Below are 19,507 nucleotides of genomic sequence, written 5' to 3' on the forward strand. Positions count from 1 at the left end.
TCTATGACCCCTTTGCCACTTAGAGACCAGGGGAAGTGGCCTGCAGGAGACTCATTCTGGAGCAATTTAGTCCCTGTAATCACTACAGGGAGAACCCAGGTACAATCTATCATGGTACCTAGGAAACCTTCTGAAAGGTTCAGGGTCTATATGCTACATGCCACAGTATACTGCTTTTGTGCCTCAATGGTACTGGTAACCATCTACTGAGTTATCTGTCCCCCTATGTCCCTACCCCTGCATGGACTGTGAATTTCTCAGGCACAGGGACTATGCCTCAACTCCCTTTTATCAGAAACAGGGTTTCTTGTAGCCCAGACTGACCTTGAACTCAATACAGGGACCAGCATGATCTTGTGTTCCTGGTCTTCCTGCCTCTGCCTCCCGAGTGTTCTAACACCATGCCCAACTCTCTCAAATATTTCTGATGCAGTACTTAGGCGTGTGTGTGTGTGTGTGTGTGTGTGTGTGTGTGTGTGTGTGTGTGTGTGGTGTGTTTCTGATATGCTGAAAGATTAGTCTAAATAGTTGGTTACTCTCACTAACCACTTTTTTTTACACACACACAAAAAAACACCAATACTATGGCCCTGGGGTCTTCATCTTGAAAAGACATTCCAAAGAGTCACATCACTATGTTCTAAAGAGTCACACCACTATGTTCTAAAGAGTCACACCACTATGTTCTAAAGAGTCACACCACTATGTTCTAAAGAATCACATCATTATGTTCTAAAGAGTCACATCATTATGTTCTAAAGAGTCATATCACTATGTTCTAAGGAGTCACACTACTATGTTCTGAAAAGTCACATCACTATGTTCTAAAGAGTCACACCACTATGTTCTAAAGAGTCACATCACTATATTCTAATGAGTAACATTGAGGTGGTACAGTGACACATCCCTGTAATCACAGCCCTCCGGAGGCTAGGTATGAGATTCAAGAGTTTGAGGCCAGCCTGGGCTACATAACAAGACTCTCAAAATATAAGGGGAATGGTCATTCTTTCAATTCCCTTAAGTGTGTTCTAGTTGGAAGTGTCATCTGGCCCATTGGCTAGTTCCACCAGTGGGCTCTTCCTCCAGGGACACTCTTCCTGAGACTTCCGCTACTTGCTGCTAGGGAAGAACTTGGAAAGCAATCACATGAAGTCATACTTCCCATACTGCATCAAGGCAGCCTGGAGCACCCACACTCCTGGGGGCCACGCAATACATTCTGCACTTTCAAGAAAAACACAGCAGTTCTCAGCATCAAATGGACACAGAGCAAATGACTAGCCATGTAGCTCAGAGCATCAAGATTAGATCCCATATTCCTTCCAACGCATATATCTTGGATTGGTGTGAATTTGTGGAGATTGGGTTTTAAATAACAGTGCCATGTGAAATCAGTGAGGGACAGGAAATGGGAGCAATGGTGTCCAGTGGTTTGGGAATTTGTTCAGTATCCAACAAGCTCACAAACCTTGTTAGTAATTCTAAGATCTCTAGTAGCAAAGCATTACATTCATTGGGATTTCTTGGAATAGCCACCACATTGTCAAGACACAAATAATTGTTAAGCTAGTTAGCTCTAATCCCTTCATAAATGAAACTGGTATCTTTTGGCCTAAGAATGCTTTTTTAAAATGCCTAAATGGATTAAGACACACCCAGAAAGCTTGGGAACCACTGACGTAGGGCTTTTGTAATGTCTATATATCTCTTCTGGCTTTAGGTCTTTGGGGTCTTCTCAGCTTCTAAGCGTTTGGGTCTTCTAAGGCCAAGGACTGACTCTGAGCTAAGTATGAGTATGGCCTGACAGTTATGTTACCCAGAACCTGTTCCTCTTGGTGGGGAGGAGGGGGAGCCTGTGATATTCATGTATGTGCAGGTGCACATGCATGTGAGAGCAGAGATCAACCTCTGGAGCCATGTCTCAGGAACCGTCCACCCTGTTTATAGGGACAGAGTCTCTCACTGGGAATTGGGGCTTGCTGATTAGGCAATGAGGCTGGCCAGCAAGCCTGGAGGACCCGCATGCCCAGCTCTGGGATTATAATTGTGTGCCACTATACCTGGTCTTTGCATAGGTGCTGAGGATTGAACTCAGGTCCTCGGGCTTGCACAGCAAACCGTCTCCCCAGCCCCTAGAACTTATTCCTACTCCTGTCTTGTAAGTGTAGTTAAAACCTTCCTAAGAGGTAAGAGAAGCCTGACTCCCTTTACCCCATCTAGCTAGTTTCTTAGTAAGCTGATATGGCTTTAAAATGAGTTGGATGCCAGCCTGCCTTCCTGGTACAGAAACAGAAAAACAAGTCTCCATTTGTGTGCTAGGATTATGCTTCTATTATCTCAAACAAGGAGTAGCCTGAGTAGCCAAATGGCCTGCCATCTCCTCTTGCCAAAAAGAAAGACCACAGAGCGACTGACCAGAACTGGGTGTTGTTATTAGTAGACGCCCTTCAGCTTTTAGCCTGATTGGTCAATAACCTGGGTCAGTAAACTACCTCATGTGTTTATCTTTATTTAAAAAAAAAAAAAGAAAAGAAAAAGTGTACTGCTCTAAGCCTGATCTTCCAGGGAGACATGATGGGGACGTCCTGGGCTGGAGTGAGGACATGCTGGGGATGATGTCCTGGGCTGGAGTGAGGACATGCTGGGGATGATGTCCTGGGCTGGAGTGAGAACATGCTGGGGATGATGTCCTGGACTGGAGTGAGGACATGCTGGGGATGATGTCCTGGACTGGAGTGAGGACATGCTGGGGATGACGTCCTGGACTGGAGTGAGGACATGCTGGGGATGATGTCCTGGGCTGGAGTGAGGACATGCTGGGGATGATGTCCTGGGCTGGAGTGAGGACATGCTGGGGATGTCCTGGACTGGAGTGAGGACATGCTGGGGATGTCCTGGGCTGGAGTGAGGACATGCTGGGGATGTCCTGGGCTGGAGTGAGGACATGCTGGGGCTGATGTCCTGGGCTGGAGTGAGGACATGATGGGGCTGATGTCCTGGGCTGGAGTGAGCAGCTGGTCAGCACTTGCTGTAAAGATTGTTGAAGAGTCTGAAACAATACACAATGCTTCTGGGGAGGGTCTGGACCTCGTTTCTGCGTTCCTCTCAAAGGGAAGATGGATTCTCTCTTCTTCCAGCACAAGTCCCTCCGTGTCCACCAGATGTGAAGGTTTGTGGGTCTCGGCACTTGTGCACCCCCTTACCCCACAGTTTGCTTTAGTAACCCCTTCACTGGTGCTTCCGCAAATGTTCAATGTGCCGGGCCCAACGCTGCATGGTAAGGTTTAGGATGGAATAAGAATAATGGCATATCCGGTTCTGTTGAATACTTGTGATGAGCCATCGAGTCTTTGGACCATTTACGTGTAGAGTCTTGCTTGATGTTCCACTACAATGTTCAATACCAGTCAACAACAAGCTACTTATCTTTAAATACAAAGAAAGCAAGGCCCAGAGAGGCTGATTAACTTTCCCAAGGTCGTTCAAGTAAGTAAGTGCTGGGGCTGACATTTGAGTCTGTATTCTCCAACTTTCTACCTTACTGCCTCTCTAGCAAGACCATGGAGTCTTGCACACTTGTATGTTAGTGGAAGAAAAAGGCGGTGTGTTCATTCATATCCATTTCCAACTGCAGTACATGATGTCTGAAGCTAGGTAAATTGTTTAAAAAGAAAGTCTAAGGTTTCAAAACCACACACTGACAGATGACTCCTGGTGGCAGGAATCCATGGCTGGAGAGCCCAGACAGGCCCCGCTGTTCTTTATAGTCACCTTCTTTCCAGAACCAGCCAGAGTCACAAAAGAAGGGCATTCACCCCTGCCTACAGAACGTGAAGGAACACCACTGCAGTGTCCCATCTCCAGATGCTGACCTTTGGTCCACAGTCACATGAGAACCACGTTAACCCTCTCAAGGTATCTCCCCCAGTGACCCTTCCTAGGCCGCACCTCTTGAAGATCTAATATGACTTCCTAATAGCACATTGAGGACCAGCCTGCCCACCTGTGAGCCTTTGGAGGACACGATCAAAGTGAGTTTTGCCTTCTGAGCCTAGATACACGGTGCATGCCAGCCACTTCCAGTAGCTCCGATGCTCCCCTGCAGATGGCCTGGGAGGGATCCACACCAGTTCACTAAGCCCCATCTCCCAGCACAGAGCACATCAGTTCTGCCGGAGTTCTCAGCAGCCATGGCAGTGGACGAGCAGCGTACCTCGTTCTCTGCATAGTGTCTCCTCTCCCACTTCCAGAGCCATGATGCCCATGTACCTGTTTGGCTCACAGCCCTCTCTGTCCCAGCACACATTGGGAGGTGACACCTTTGTCTCCTCTGCTCAGCTCCCACTGAGACTGGAGGGACTGACCCACTTTACATCTCCTTGAGTGAGCATATTCAAAGACTATTTCCAGTGAAGTGCAAAGAAGTCTTACCAGCTTAGCGCTTATAGGATGGAGACCTTTATCTTTTTCCAGGTATTCTTTTATATTGTAGCCCTTGTTAGACCATATATGTGTAATATTTTTTCAACTACAAAAGTGCACTTTATGAAAGGTGGATCAAAAGTGGTTCCAAAGTTGCATTCCCTTGATCACTTGAAAGCTGCTTGCCTTGAATGATGCTTTGTGGAAAAGACATGAGGATATGAGATGCTTTGGAACCAATTGTGTAACAGGAAGGCTCATGTTGAGCTGCAAGATAACACTGTCAGCAAAGGGCTTGCTTTGTGAGCACGAGGATCTGAGTTCAATCCCCAGGACCCACTTTAAAAAATAATAATAAGTAAGTCAAGTGTGGTAGTGCCTGTTTGTGACCTCAGCACTGGAAAGACCTGGAGACAGGCAGATCCCTGGAACTCTGGCCAGCCAGCTCAACTCACTTGGTGAGTTCCAGGCCACTGAGAGACTCTTGTCTCAAATAACAAGGTTGAGGAAAGACACCTGAGGCTGTCTTCTGGCCTCTGGATGTTCACCTCCAAATACATGAACACAGAGACAGACAGACAGACAGAGAGGCAGACAGACAGACAGAGACAGACTCCCACTGAAGCTCTAGCCCCCACACAATGGTATTTGCAAGATGAGGCCTTTGAGAGGCTTACTTGGGGTACGGAGGGTGGGGCCTTCCTGCTGAGTTTAGTGTTCCTCTAAGAGGAGACACTGAGAGTCTGTTCCCACCCTCTTCATGTGAGGACCCAGCAAGACGGCAAGGACCTGCAGCCAGAACCAGCACCAGCCGCGCCAGCACCACCATGTCAGACTTCCTGGGCCCCAGAGCTGGGAGAACGACCGTCTGCTGTTTCTGAACCTCAGTGTGCAAGGTTCTGATATGGCGACTGGAACAGAAGAAGACAGGAGGGTGGAGAGAAAGACCTCAGTCACTGGAGATGGGCTGGTTTCGGGCACAGCAGCCCCTGGGGGAAGCGTGGGAGGATGCCATTTTGCATGTGTTGCAGGAATGGCTGCAGTTCCTCTTAGAGGAGCTGGGTCATGCTCTCTGCGGTTGTTTACCGCACACAGAAGGGCCCATACCCACTGCCAGACGTTGCCATTTGCACTTTGGACCTCCGTCTGACCGTGATTTCATATCCTCACCCTGTTCGTCTTTTTCTTTCTGTCCTACTTGTTTTTAATCTTTAGTGTAGAAATTCTCAGGTACACACAGAGGAGGAGAACACGGTCAGTCCTGGGCTGCCACCAGAATTGCTTCGTGGTCAGCTTTGCTTCGCGTCACACCCTCATTTCCTCTCAAATGCTAGATACTGCTTCGTTTTTAAAACCCGAGCTCTGCTTCTCGTACAGTTTCTCCTTCTGAAGTGTGTGATCCAGTGGGTGTCTTCTTTCTTGGTATTTGCCAAAGTGGGAGGCATGAGCACCCTGGAGTCCTATCTCCGTGTTCCCTACCCGTTAGAAGTCACTGCCAACCCCCCTTCCCCTCGGGCCTGGCAGCCACCCCTCCTCTGTCTGTCTCTATGGCTCGCCGGGCTGTTTCAAAGCAAATCCCAGAGAGCATGTCATTTTATCCAGGAATAGCTCGGGATGTATTTTTAACACGTAAAGGCTTCTTTTTGCTGTAGCAGAGCCGAATGCCACTATTACACCTAAAACTTAATAATCCACAATCTAACATATAGTCAGTGTTCAATAGCTCCCCTTTTTATTTGGATCTTATTTTCTTTGGTTGGTTTTGTTATTTGTTGTTGTTTTTAAATAAGAGTCTTGCTATGTAACCATGACTGACCTGGTACTCACTGTGCAGCCCAGGTTGGCCTTAATTCTGCCTCAGCCTTCCACGTGCTGGGTTTACAGGCATGCACCGCCATGTTAGTAAAGCCCCTGTTCTGGCTGTAGCCAAACAAAGCCTGAATTCTCACAGCTAGTGTGACTGTAACAGCCCCTTCTTCCTTCGCTCTTGCTGGGGTTTTTTCCTATGTCATTTAGTTATTGAGGGGAGAACAAATAATTTTTCTATAGAATTTCCTACATTCCGAGTTTAGCTGGCAACTCATGATGCTGTCTTTCCTGGGAGCTAGGAAGGTAGAACCCGAGATGCCCTGCAAGTCTGGTCCTGAGGTGAGGAGAGTACACTCCTTGAGAGAGTAAGGACATTATCCCGCATCATACCTGAGGCACAGCCCGGCAAGTCTGGTCCTGAGGTGAGGAGAGTAACACTCCTTAAGAGAGTAAGGACATTATCCCGCATCATACCTGAGGCACAGCCCGGCAAGTCCAGTCCTGAGGTGAGGAGAGTACACTCCTTGAGAGAGTAAGGACATTATCCCGCATCATACCTGAGATGCAGCTCTGTCTCAGGGGTTCTCTTTTCATGTTAAGCTGACATGTGAGTTCAGGTTTTGTCTTTATGACCTCCACCTTAGGAAGTTCCCAGCAATTCTTGCTGAACAGTCTGGGCATCTACCTCTGTTGCCTGGGTGCACCATTGCCAAAGGACGCCCTCCTCGGTCCTCACCCCTCCATGTATTATCAGAAAACAACACTTCTTCATCCTTGTACCAGCCCAGAATAATGCTGTGTCTTAGTTAAGTCCAAAGGTGACGATCACTTATTTTTAAGTCATGGATTATTAGCAATCCGATGTCTTTGAATCTGTTGAATTTGTTATTCTTTCTGGCACTTGAATGGTCTTGACGTGACTGCGTCTCTCCTCTTGCCGTGATGAGCTAGATGCTCCCAGGTCACCACACATTTTCTACCTAAACACTGGAGTCAGCCATGGCTCCCTTCAGGATAACAGCATTTTCTAAGGACCATAATCAAAGTACTAAGCATGTCTGTCACTATTTTGCTGGCCACTTCTTCTGGGTCCTTTGGAGGGCACAGGAAAAATTAGAACATAAATCCACACTGACATTTTCAATTCAAATTTTAGATAAGAGAGATTTCACTTCTTTTCTTTGATTTTCAAATTGTGTTTCCTTTTCACTTAGGACTAGGGATGTAACTGGGTGGTGTAGCACTTGGCAAACAGGGAGCAGGAGAGAGGAAGGAGGGGGGGGAAGGAGGGAGGAGGGAGGGAGGGGAAGAGAGGATCTTGGCTCCTAATAAGGCTGACATAATTGCTATCATGGAGCTTTTCAAACAGCATTTCCATTATTATTCCCACAATGTGGTCATTGACCATCAATCTCTATACATACATAGATTTCTTACTCATTTTAAAGAATTTGTTATATACTTTCCACCAAGGATACATAGTTACTGTTGCATTAAGTTGCTGTTGTTCAAGTTAAACAAATTTTTATGAGCCATGTCCATGTGCCAATTATTGATGAGGCAGAAAGGCATGTGGCATTTTCTTCTTTAACATCCTCCAAATATAAGCTGCCTCTAGATCCTTTTAGTGTCTTCAAATGTCTCAAACTACATGGAGCCCAGAATCACTCAGCATACTCTAGACGTGGCTCTAGGTCCCTCCCTCTGTCAGGAATACATCTGTGGCTCAACACACACACACACACACACACACACACACACACACACACACACACACACACACACACACACACTTCACTCAGGCCTCTGTTCTGTTCAAGCTTGGCTTCACCCATCATCTGGGTGGTTTCTCTTCCCACCCAGCATCCCTCACCCACCTCACCCTGCTTTATCTTACTCCACAGCATTACCCCCCCTTTCTATCACACCATTAACAGTTTGTTGGCTTAAATGCTGTGTGTCAAGTTTCTGTCACATCAAAAAACTCCTAAGATAATCAACTTAGAAAGAGCAAAGGTTCATTTGGGGTCACAATCGTGGATGTTTCAGTCCTTGACTGTTTGGATTTGTGGTGAAGCTGTACATTGTGGTAGGAGAGTGCTAGAGAAAGTTACTCACCCAGTGGTGATTGGGAAGCAAACAGGGAAAAGAAGGAGCTGGGATCCTGATATCCTTTCAAGGACACACTACACTGGGTGTGTCACTGGGTCACATCATAAAGGTCCCACCACCTCCCAATAGCACCCTGGGCTGAGGAACAAGCCTTTAACACAGGGGCCTTTGGTGAAATTTCAGATCCAATCTATGGCAATCATCTGTAACAGTTCACAGAGCACAATAGGGAGTTAATTAATTGTTCAATGACTAAATGAACATAACTAAGGGTGTATCTCCGAGAACCCATGAGGCACTGGTTCTGTGTCACCACAAACACCAAATTCACAGATCCTCACATTCTTCATTACGATGTTAATGTTGTCAACTTGACGGATTCTAGGATTGTGGGGAGGTGGACATTGGGCATGGCTGGGTGCGCTATTCCGATTAAGTTAGTGTGGGAAGTCCTATCTTACTGGTGGGTGGGGTTATTCCCTCTGCAGGGAATCCTGAACTGGAAAGAGAAAGCAAGCAAGCATGGCTGTCTGGTTTTGACTATGGATGTGATGTGAGCAGCTGCTTTTCCAGAACTGTGTACCTCAAACTGTGAGAATAAACCCTTTCTCCCTTAAGTTGCCTCTGCCAGGGTATTTTATCAGTAAGAAAAAAAGACTAAGACATTAATAACAAATTTCATGTTGACACATAGCACACACATTTATACACTCCTGAACACTTTTAATCACTCCTACTTATCATATCTAAGACCATCTATATACTTCGTAAATTGTTATTTTTGTTTAAAGAATAATGACAAAAAAATTTCTATATGTTTAGTAAGTCTACACCTGGGCAAAACCAGGAACATAATACCCCTAGCTAAGAGGGGATAACAGTGCTTACAGATGTGGGGCATCAGATACTAGGCTGGAGTATGGGAGTACAAGAGGGACAGGGGCCTGGCTAGTCTTACCCATGGCACTTGCTATCTCTTAACTGTCTTGCTTCTGCTAATGCAGCTTAACTCAGTATTTGCCTTGCTAAGATCCACATGGAGCTGCCTTAGATAATACTTCCAGGTCATTGTTATACATGAAATCCTGAAAGTCCACATCTCTCCTTGGACTTGGGTGACTGGATATTCCAGTCTCAGAGGACAGTTTTGCCTTTTCCCAGCCAGTGTTTTGCTCTTGTGTTCTCCTCCATCTTTACAACCCATTCTGTTAATGGTCCCTCTCAGCTCTACATCAATCTTGACCTTGGTGGACCTTTCTCAGACCGACTTCCAGCTGTTACCTGAGATACTTCTCGGAACTCTGCTTTCCTTAACTCTTACATGAGATAATAACTACTTTGCAAGGTGATTTTGATTTTCAATTAAATTATAATAATTGTCCAAGGCCTTCCCTCGCTTAATGTCTACCACATTCTGGGTGCTCAGTAGAAGTTGGTTTTCTTTAGTTGGATGGTTGTTGAGGGTTTTTGCTGGCATAGAACCATCACCCAACACTTTGTTTCCTCCAGTTGCAAACCTACCTCCCCCATACTCATCCAAATCCCATTTCAGCTCTGTGGTGTGTAGGATCGTGTAAAGCTGAGGCTCATTGCAGAGGTCCAAGAACACAGTAGATATTATTTTTAAATGCGTATGTGTTTGTTAGTTTTTTCTTGTCAATGTAGCTTCTCAGTAATGGACTATGGAGTAGGGATCTCAGGTCAGATGGGGACTGGCTATAAACTCTCTAGTTCCACCCCTACAACAAATACATATACATATTTAAATAACATCTACTGTGTTCTTGGACCGCCGCAGCCTCATGTCAGCTAGCTAAGTCACATGTCTAGAAGGCTCACAACCTCCCTAAACAAGCTGCAGACCAAGGGTTCAAACCCATGAGCTTGTCGGGGGACATGTCACATTCAAACCATAGCAGCACACTAAACAAATGGCCAAATAGGAATTCCTGAGAATCGGGGGGAGATTAGACTTACTTACTCACTCGCGTGACCGCATAATTTAAAAGCAAAGTGAAACTAAACTAAAGAGATGTAATGAAAGCCATATTAAAATAAAGGAATTGGATTAAGTTTTAAAAAAAAGCAAAGTGAGTCAAATGGAGGAAGCATCTTTAAAAATAGACAAATGAAATGACTCAACAATGTATCACAATGGTGCCTTTGACACAGAATTATTTCAAGTAACCTTAGGAATCACTGTGGTTTCTTTTCTAAGTTTTTTGGATGGGTTAACTTTTTCTCTAGCCTGTAAGCCTCAGCACCACAATCCTCTCCTTCATCATCCTCACAAAGATGAAGAGCAGACACAAGCAGAGGGCAAGACCACCCACTGGGACCATTTAGGTAGAGGCTCCCTGAAGAAGAAGGAGCTTCCAGGACCATCACAAGCCCCGTCCCTTGTTGGAGATATCTGAGCACATGATGAACAGTCCTTTGAGGATGTAGATCATCCTCCTGTCCCAGACTGGAATTCCAGGTCTTCACAGGAGAATTCTCACCAGAAGAATCTGACTGGAATCCTGGCCCTTCTGCAGCTCCTCTTGTTCTCTTCGGCTACTTTCTCTCCTAGTTTCTCCTCAGGACAGTGTGTACACACACACTCACTTGCACACATGTGTGCATATGCATATGTATATGTGATATATATATACATACATACATACACACACACACACACACACACACACACACACACACACATGAGGGAAGAAAAGAACTTCTAAAGGCACTAAGGGAGAGGCATGTGACCCCCTGAGCGTGAGTATGGCAGAATGAGAAGTGGTCATAGAGACAGAGAGCAGGAGGAGAGAAGGTAGACATGAGAGAAGGGACAGGCAAGCTGAGGATGAGAGGGGGAACAGGGTGAAAGGGGGAACTGGAGAAAGCAAGGAACAAATTAGGCAGGAAAATGGAACATGATAAAAGAGAGGGAGAGAACTGTTAACAGAGAGAGGAAAGATGGGGTGAGGAAGGAGGGCGTGAGAAAGGGAGAAAAAAATCAGAGGTGCAGACAAGATGGGGTGCTGAGGCTATGTCTGCGCAGTTGGAGTTCTCTGACCCCACACTCTGGGTAACACATGGGTCCCCTTGAATCACAGCTCATTTGGGTCTTCCTGTTTTCCTCTCCTCTTTGTGAACTCTTGGAGGCTTTTCCAGCCAGCAAATCAGGCAGAGTACCAGGTTTCCTATCCAGGGCCCAGCTCTGCATCCCACAGCTGTGCTTCTCATGGCTCTCAACACCCTGCATCCCTGGCCTAAGGACCATCCCAGAGTCCTCCCCATTATGTCCCCAGGAACATCTGACAGAAGCTATAATCCTCTAACGGGGTAGATCCAGCCTAGACTTCTGAAAAACTTCACTCTATGAAAAGACACACTTGTCCAGGAGCTGGGCAGATGGTTCTGTGGTTCAGCCCTCACCAAGCAGGTATGAGGACTAGAGTTCAGATCCCCAGAACTCCCACCCATAAGTGGTGGGTTAGCATGGCAGCCTGCCCATAATTCCACCAAGGAACTCTCCCTTAAAGGCAGATACAGGAGAGCCACGAGAAAACTGGCTAGGAAGACCAGCTGTGTGGGTGAGCTCTGGCTTTGGTTGAGAGACCCTGATTCAGTGAATAATGTGAAAGAATGAGTGAGGATGGTTCGTGACCCCAACCGGGGGCACACACACCTGCCACTCACATGGAACTTGGAAAGAATGCACACCCCCAAAGCACACTTTCTTTGCCATTCTCTGACTCACTTATGTCTTCCATGACACTCTCTCAACTACAAGTTCTAGTCTCCATCCAGCCTCTTGCATTCATTCCAGAAAACACCTTTTAACCCCTATCCTGTGCCAGGCATGGATGTTATGACTTAGAACAAAATCCATTGTCCATCCCCGAGAAGCTCAGCATCTAAAGGGAGACCGACAGAGTGGACCCAGGGGAGAGTCAGGATTTTGAGGAGCCCCAGCATTGTACAATCTGGGGAACCCTCTGTAAAAAAAGAAAAGAAAAAAAAAAGCATACTGTCGCTAGGGACATTCGGCTCTTTTGAAAGAGCCCATGGAAGAGCTATGCCAGCTCTGGAGGGGGCAGGATGAGTGGCACTCCCCTCCCCCAACTATTCAGACAGGAAGGTGGGCTGATGCACTGGTTCACTGATTAAACCATTATTATCTATACTTTCTCTTTTGGTTCCCTTTTGTCCACACTGTGAAAAAAAGAAAAAACCCCAGATGCCTTCTAAGGCTTAGATTGTAACTGAGATAAAGTCTGATTGTCAAAACAGACTAGAAGTTTCTGTTTCCTCTAATGGAACTGGGTGAAAGGCAGCACAGGCTGGCGTGGAGCCTCCCTGGTTTCCGGGGGCCAGTTTCCTTCCATCATGTGACGCATCCACTTGTCATCCATGAAGCCATTGGTGGGGCACATTCCAGCCACAGGAAAAGGACAAGAACAAGGGGAAAGCCCCGCCCCTTCCTACACTCCACACCCCTTCTTTGATCACACCCGAGCACCAAGATGTTGTTCCATGGCCCCACTGAGGTGTTAGGGGAAAGGGCAACTGTGGTATTTATTCTGATGGCCATGTGCCCCTAGGTCAGAAGGGAATGCAGATGGAGAAAGGGTGTGTGGCCATTAGACATCTCTAAGGCAGCCTTTCATGTGTACTGTGTGGTCTAGGAACCACAGAGCAGAAGCCACTAGTGACTGAAGCATGGCTGTGCTGTGAGGTCCCTGTAAGCACTCTCCTGGAGTCTTTCATTCTGACGACTTTGGATCCCTGCACCTGAACCCATGCGCTGACTAAGGATGAAACCCTAGCTGCCATCCAAAGGGCACTGGAGACACCAAGACAAGGCAGTACCAACTGAAAGGAAGGTACCAAAAAGTAAAGAACAGTGGTGTGTAAACCAAATTTCAAAAGTTTTCCGATTTCGTATGTTACCCAGAGCCACAACAGGATGCAACCCAAGGAACTCTACAGGATTAGCCATTGAGGAGGGTGGGGTGGTTTATGTGGATTGTCAACTTGGCAGGATCTAGAATCACCTTGAAGATAAACCTCTGAGCATGTCTGTGAGGGATTATCTAGATTAGGTTAACTGAGGTGCAAAGACCTATCCCAACTGCCAGGCTGAATAAAAAGGAGAAACCAAGGTGAATAAGGGCATTGAGAACTCTACTTCCTGACTGTGAACGGAATGTGATTTGGCCACCTCCGGCTCCTGCCACAATGGCTTCCTTCCGCGATGGACTCTTCCCTCAGACTATGAGTCTAAATAAACCCTTCCTTCCTTCTTCAAGTTGCTTTTGTTGGGGAGCGTTACATAGCAATGCGTGAAGTAACTAATACAGAGGCCAAGTCAACTTCGGTGTGCTGGAAGAGACTGAGACCTGGAGACAGTGGCTTGAGAGAAGACCATAAAGACACAGTCAGCCAGCAGAAGCAGAGGGTGGTGCCAAATAGCACGTGGCAGATCCTTGTTTGACTCACCCCGTGATGATAATGTACAAAAAATGAGACTGAAACTAAATGACAAAAAATTGCACTTCTTTAACAGAGACCAAAAGCAACAGCAACTTAACCAAGCTGAAGTTCATCGCTCCCTCCTGCAAAAATCTAAAGGTACAAAATACTGAGGAGGGGGTTACAACACTGGGGACCCGGGTTCCCTCCATGTTACCCCTCAGCCATCCTCAGTGTATGACTTCTATCACATGCCCAAGACAACTGCTTCTGCTCAAGTTACCACGTCCACATCACAGCCGTAAGGAAGAAGGAAAGGGGAAAGGAAGGTCTCTTCACCTTCAGGGACCACCAAGAGGACTCACACCACATCTGCTTGATTTTCATTGGCTAGAACTTAGAGTTCATCACATCCACTTGGAAAGGACACTAGACAAAAAGCATCTGTATCTTGGAGATCGGGTACTCAGCTTCAACTAAAGGGTCCTGTTTCTAAAAGGAATGGGGACAGTCAGTAGTCAGAGCCTCGGGAGACCTAAGACAAAGGAATAAGACACACATCGGCCTCTGCTACAGCTGGAAGGAGAGAGAAGTCCAGTAAGCTGGAAAATGTGTAGAACATAGGGACATCTTCCTGGTCGACCTTGTTTTCTCTGCAACATGGGCCTGAGCTTCATTACTGGGAGGTTGTGCTCTTCAAGGGCGAAGAGGAAAGAAGACTTGCCAAGGCTTGCTTACTTACAACCCTCATGGTGAGAAGAAAGTCTGCCCCCACAGAGACCTGAGCTGGTTAGCAACTGAGCTGGGCCTTTGGGTCAGGGCTTTAGTGTAGGCACTGTGCTCAGATGTGCTGACTTTGGATAAAGACAACTCGGTTTCCACCTCTGTAGAGACCATATGTGTAGCTTGGATGCCTTGTCCCTGAGGGTGCATTTGATACACTTGGTACAAATGTGAATGGCCTACACCATAGAAGGGATGGTGTTTTCAGAGCTGAGATACAAAGGGCAGGGGACATGGGAAAGGAGAAGGTACCCCTGAGGTTCAGCCCTGTTCTTGTCACGGACCCACCCAGGCTGCCGGTGCACTCAGCACTTTTGGGGTTCTACCTGCCTCTGGTCCAGCATTAGAGTGTGCCACTGTCAATGTGAGAGAAGCAGGGGAGAGGGCCACTCCAGACAAGCAGCACCCTGTGGCCAGCTGGAAGGGGCACTCCACACTGTTGTCCACACACACTGAGATTCAGCTTCTGCAGTGTCTTGAGGTTACTGCCACAGAGCCTTGATCTTGTACCCTGCCCTTGGTCTTGGCAGCTCTCTTGAGACTTCTTCCTTACCTCAAGACACTACCCTGTGGTCCTGGCCTCAACCTAGTAAACAGGACAAGTTTCTCCCCCAAGCTTCTAGACTACAAAGCCAGCCTGCTGATTACATACATACATCCAAACACGCACTCATACACACTACTATATGCACATCAGGTATAAACACAATATATACACAGCAAATACCAATGAATGTACAAAAACACACCATACATGTGGCATCCACTAAATACAAGCAAACACAACAATACGTGCTCAAGCTCACGTGTGCATACACACACACACACACACACACACACACACACACACACACACCACTTTTTTTCAAATTGGTTTCTCAGCTGCCCATCACACTCTCCCATTCAACTCCTTACATAACTGAGCAATTGTTCTGAAAACACAAATTAAAGCACTTGCTTGTTTAAATGCCAGTCTCTTCCTGTGGCTTCTGGACCTTCTGGCTGAACCCTGAGCATCTGATCAGAGCTAGCGGGACCCTTCATGGGCTGTCCCCCACAACGCCATCCAGCCATTGTCCCCACTTACCTACCCCCAACAGCCAGGTGACCAACCAGTCTTCCAAGAGGCTCTGAGGTTCCTTATGCTGTTCCCACCCCCACATCACCAGCCAGTCACACATCCAGAATGTATATTCACAGGCTGGGCATGGTGGTGCACACCTCTAACCCAGCACTCAGGAGGTAGAGACTGGAGGATCTCTAGAATTGGAGGCCAACCTGATCAACGTAGGAAGCTCTAGGACTATAAGAGAGACCCTGTCTCCAAACAAAAGTATTTATCATTCTGAACCCCTTAGGAGCTCACCTGTTCTCTAAAGGGCCTCCCCAGCTGGAACCAGTCCCTTCCTCTTCTGTTCCTTGGGAAGGTAGGTGGTAGGACTGTTCACCTCCCGTGTCTGTATCCCTGCAAGACAGGTGACCTTCTCTTTGGTGGAGTACCCTGTTCTGGTCTGGGCAGGTGTGCAGTGGAGACTGGGTGGATGGCCACACTCACATGTCCTCCTTACCCCACAGATCAAAGTAGAAAACCAGCATGACTACCAGGACATCACCAGTGTGGTGGCCATGGCCAAAACCTATGCCACCACCGAAGCCTTTATCGACTCCAAGTATGACATTCGCATCCAGAAGATTGGATCCAACTACAAGGCATACATGTGAGTCAGTGGGCAGGGGCTGGGAGGAAGGTGGGAGGAGCCTGCTTCCTTCTACCGTGATGCTTTGTTTGTCCTCACCTCTGGTTCTGTTGCAGCTTAGCCCAGGATAGACTTCTCTACAAAGGTGTGTGTGTGTGTGTGTGTGTGTGTGTGTGTGTGTGTGTGTGTGTGTGCATGTGTGTGTGTGCGTGTGTGTCTATGTGTGAAGAGATTTGTGCAAATCAGGGAGTCATTTGAGTACCTTGCTGAGGGGTTGGAATTTTCTTTGGTATGAAGGAGAAAGCTGGCCCAGTGTGTGTGGAACAGCAATCTGTTGTTCTCCGGAACCAACAAGACTCACTAAGTAGTCACATCAAATTCTCTGGTTGCAAGCAACAGAAACTACTTCTGGATATTACATGTTTTATTTTTAAGAAAATTCGTTAGAAAATCATGGGTAATCAGAAATTTAAAAAACAACCCAAAATCCCACTAAATTACTGATTTCAGAAGCAATGGGATTCGGGGCAGCCCCAGTGTACGTAGCCAGAAGTAATAGCTGACGTTCGTGGTGCCAGCGGGTGAAGAATCCACTGGGATCTCGTGCAGCACTTATCTCAGAGTGTGCTCTGTCGCTAGCATTTTGGTTAGAGAGAGGCAGAAAATCACTACGGAAGTCCAAGCAGGAGGACAGGCGATTTGAGCAAGATCATGGCCTGGTAGAAGTGGAGGTGCTGCCTCTAAAGGAAGAGCTATGAATGCCAGGTAAAAAGGGCAGTCCCCTGCCTCTGCTTCAAGGTGAGTCAGCAAAGGATGGGCTCACCTGGGACCGAGGCCACCAGTTTCAGTGGGACTTTGGAGTAGGTGGACAAGCTCTCCCTTGAAGAGCTCTTACCTGCGTCTGGGTCTCTGTGACCCTCACTTTGGAATGTTGTTGCTGGTTCCACTTCAAATGGTGAGACCCAAGAGCCAAGTGTGGCTTTCTTGTAGCATTCATGCAACCCTGACTGTGGGCACAGCTCCCTATCAAGAAGCTGCTGTGATTAGCCACGGACAGTTGGACAGTCTGTCTGTCCATGTGCTTCTGTGCTTCATAGCTTTTGCCTGAGACTCCTGTGGGCAAGCCAAGCTGTCACCTGCTTCTGTGAAGATGTCAAGCCAATCAAATCTGTGCCTAGTTGTGAATGTATTGTCTGCCATGACTTTTACCACCTGGATTGCCTAGACCATCAGGAAAACACATCTTTGTGTAAAGGGCCAGGTAGAGACCAGGGAGATAGCTCAGTTGGTAAGGTGCAAGCATAAGGCCCTGAGTTCGATTCCCAGCATCCATCTAGAAAGATGTGATGGTGCATGTTTATAATCCCAGCCCCAGGGAAAATTCCTGGGGCTCAGTGCCCAGCCAGCCTAACATAATTAGCAAGCCCCAGGTCACAGTGAGAGGCCAGTGGTTCCTGATGAACAACACCCAAGACTGACCTCTGGTTTCTCACTCACTCACATACGTATGTGTGTGTATGTGTGTGTGTGTGTGTGTGTGTGTGTGTGTGTGTGTGTGTGTGTGTGATTTTAGATAGATCTAGGGGAGGTTCAATGAGTAAAGCATTTGATTTGCAAGCACAAAAACCTGAGTTCCATCCCCAGATCTCACATGAAAGTACCAGGTATGAGGTTGGGCATGATGGTGAACACCATTAACTCCAGTACTTGGGAGGGAGGTGGATCTCTGTGAGTTGAAGGCCAGCCTGGTCTACATAGTGACTTCCAAGATGTCCAGAGTTAGTGAGGCCCTGTATCAAAAAACAAAACAAAAACGGAACTAACAGGTAGAGTCATATACTCTTGTAATCCAAGCACTAGGTAAGCAGACAAGAGGCTCTCTGGGGCTCCCTGACTGGTCAGTCTATTCTAATTGGTGACTTCCAGGCCAATGACAGACCTTGTGGCAAAGGAGGTAGATGACATTCTGAGGATCATACCCAGCTTTTCCTCCAGCCTTAACAGGTGTACGTACACACACACACACACACACACACACACACACACACACACACACTCACACACTCACACACACACACACACACACACAATAAAGGGTTAGGGTGATTTTAGGCTTTGAGACCCACGCAGTTGGTTGCAACTGTACAATTGTCTGGGACACTGGAAGAGATGCAGGCATTTGACTGATAAGGACATAGTCCCAGAAAAGAGATAAAGCCGTTTTCAAGTCCATCCTGTCAGTCAACCACTCCCTTCTTCCCCCAGGGCAGGCCAGAGCTGTTTCTGCTTTCAGATGTCCTCTCACAGTGTCTCAGGGATCAGGTCTCCCCCTCACCCCGCCACCCTGAATCATCTGGGCTCATCCCAGTGAGGTGGTCCGGTGCATTCTTGCGGCACCATGGTATCATTTCCTTCCTCCCTCATGGTTAGAATTTGCATTTGACATTGCTGTCACCTTGGCCCGGTTTCTTTCCCGAGGATTACCTCACTGCTGCATTCTTCAGGCTGAGCTCTTCTGGCCTGACAGCTCCAATTTGTCATTGGTTACAGAGATTCCTGGACCCTGGGTTGGTCCACATCCAAGGTCCGGGGCTCATACGACACTTGAGCTGAGAATGTCCTCCGTGCCCATAACCATTCGGCCTCCTCTGGCCCACATTCCGTTCTGCACTTAGGCCTTTCTGCTTGCTGCCACTGAGGTGTCGCTGGTTTTAGATTCTCTTAACATGCACAGCCAGAGCATATATGTGCATATTTGCCCACTCGTACACATGCATCCATAATGATGTCTCTGTATGTCCATCTGCAAGTGTATTACTCTAAATGGAGTCACACTGCTGTCTGGACCTTCATCCAATACCATGTGGTTCAATTTTGCCTTCCCTGACGGCTGGTCTGTACCTCCTACACCAGTCAAGAGAAAGCTGGCTTCCACCATCCACCACTCATTGAGCTGTCACTTGACCCCCATCCATGAGAACAGTTCAGCCTGTGCCTGACACAGTGGGAAGCAACTCTACCAACCACAGCACATGCTTATAGAAAGTATCATTACATTATTACATTCGGTCTTCACTCTTGTCCCAAGTTTCTCAGGCCAGAAATGTTCCCTCCACCTCCAAGGTTGTACATTTGGACTTATATACCCCCACCCCAAATTCATAGTGAAAGTCCACCACCTCTCAAGTGATAATCTTAGGAAGAGGGTAGAACCTTCC

At 47.2% G+C, this 19,507-nt stretch overlaps 1 protein-coding gene across 2 annotated transcripts in view; it reads left to right on the forward strand.

Moving 5' to 3' along the window:
- Syn3 (synapsin III) overlaps positions 1–19,507 on the forward strand; it is a 410,018-nt gene that overhangs the window by 369,741 nt on the left and 20,770 nt on the right. For both annotated transcript variants that reach the window (XM_059245152.1, XM_059245151.1), the window contains one exon: positions 16,168–16,310. In XM_059245152.1, coding sequence (XP_059101135.1) covers positions 16,168–16,310 — 143 coding nt within the window. The remainder of the gene's footprint in view (positions 1–16,167; positions 16,311–19,507) is intronic.

Source organism: Peromyscus eremicus, chromosome 18 (assembly GCF_949786415.1).
Source record: "Peromyscus eremicus chromosome 18, PerEre_H2_v1, whole genome shotgun sequence".
Lineage (NCBI taxonomy): Eukaryota > Metazoa > Chordata > Mammalia > Rodentia > Cricetidae > Peromyscus > Peromyscus eremicus.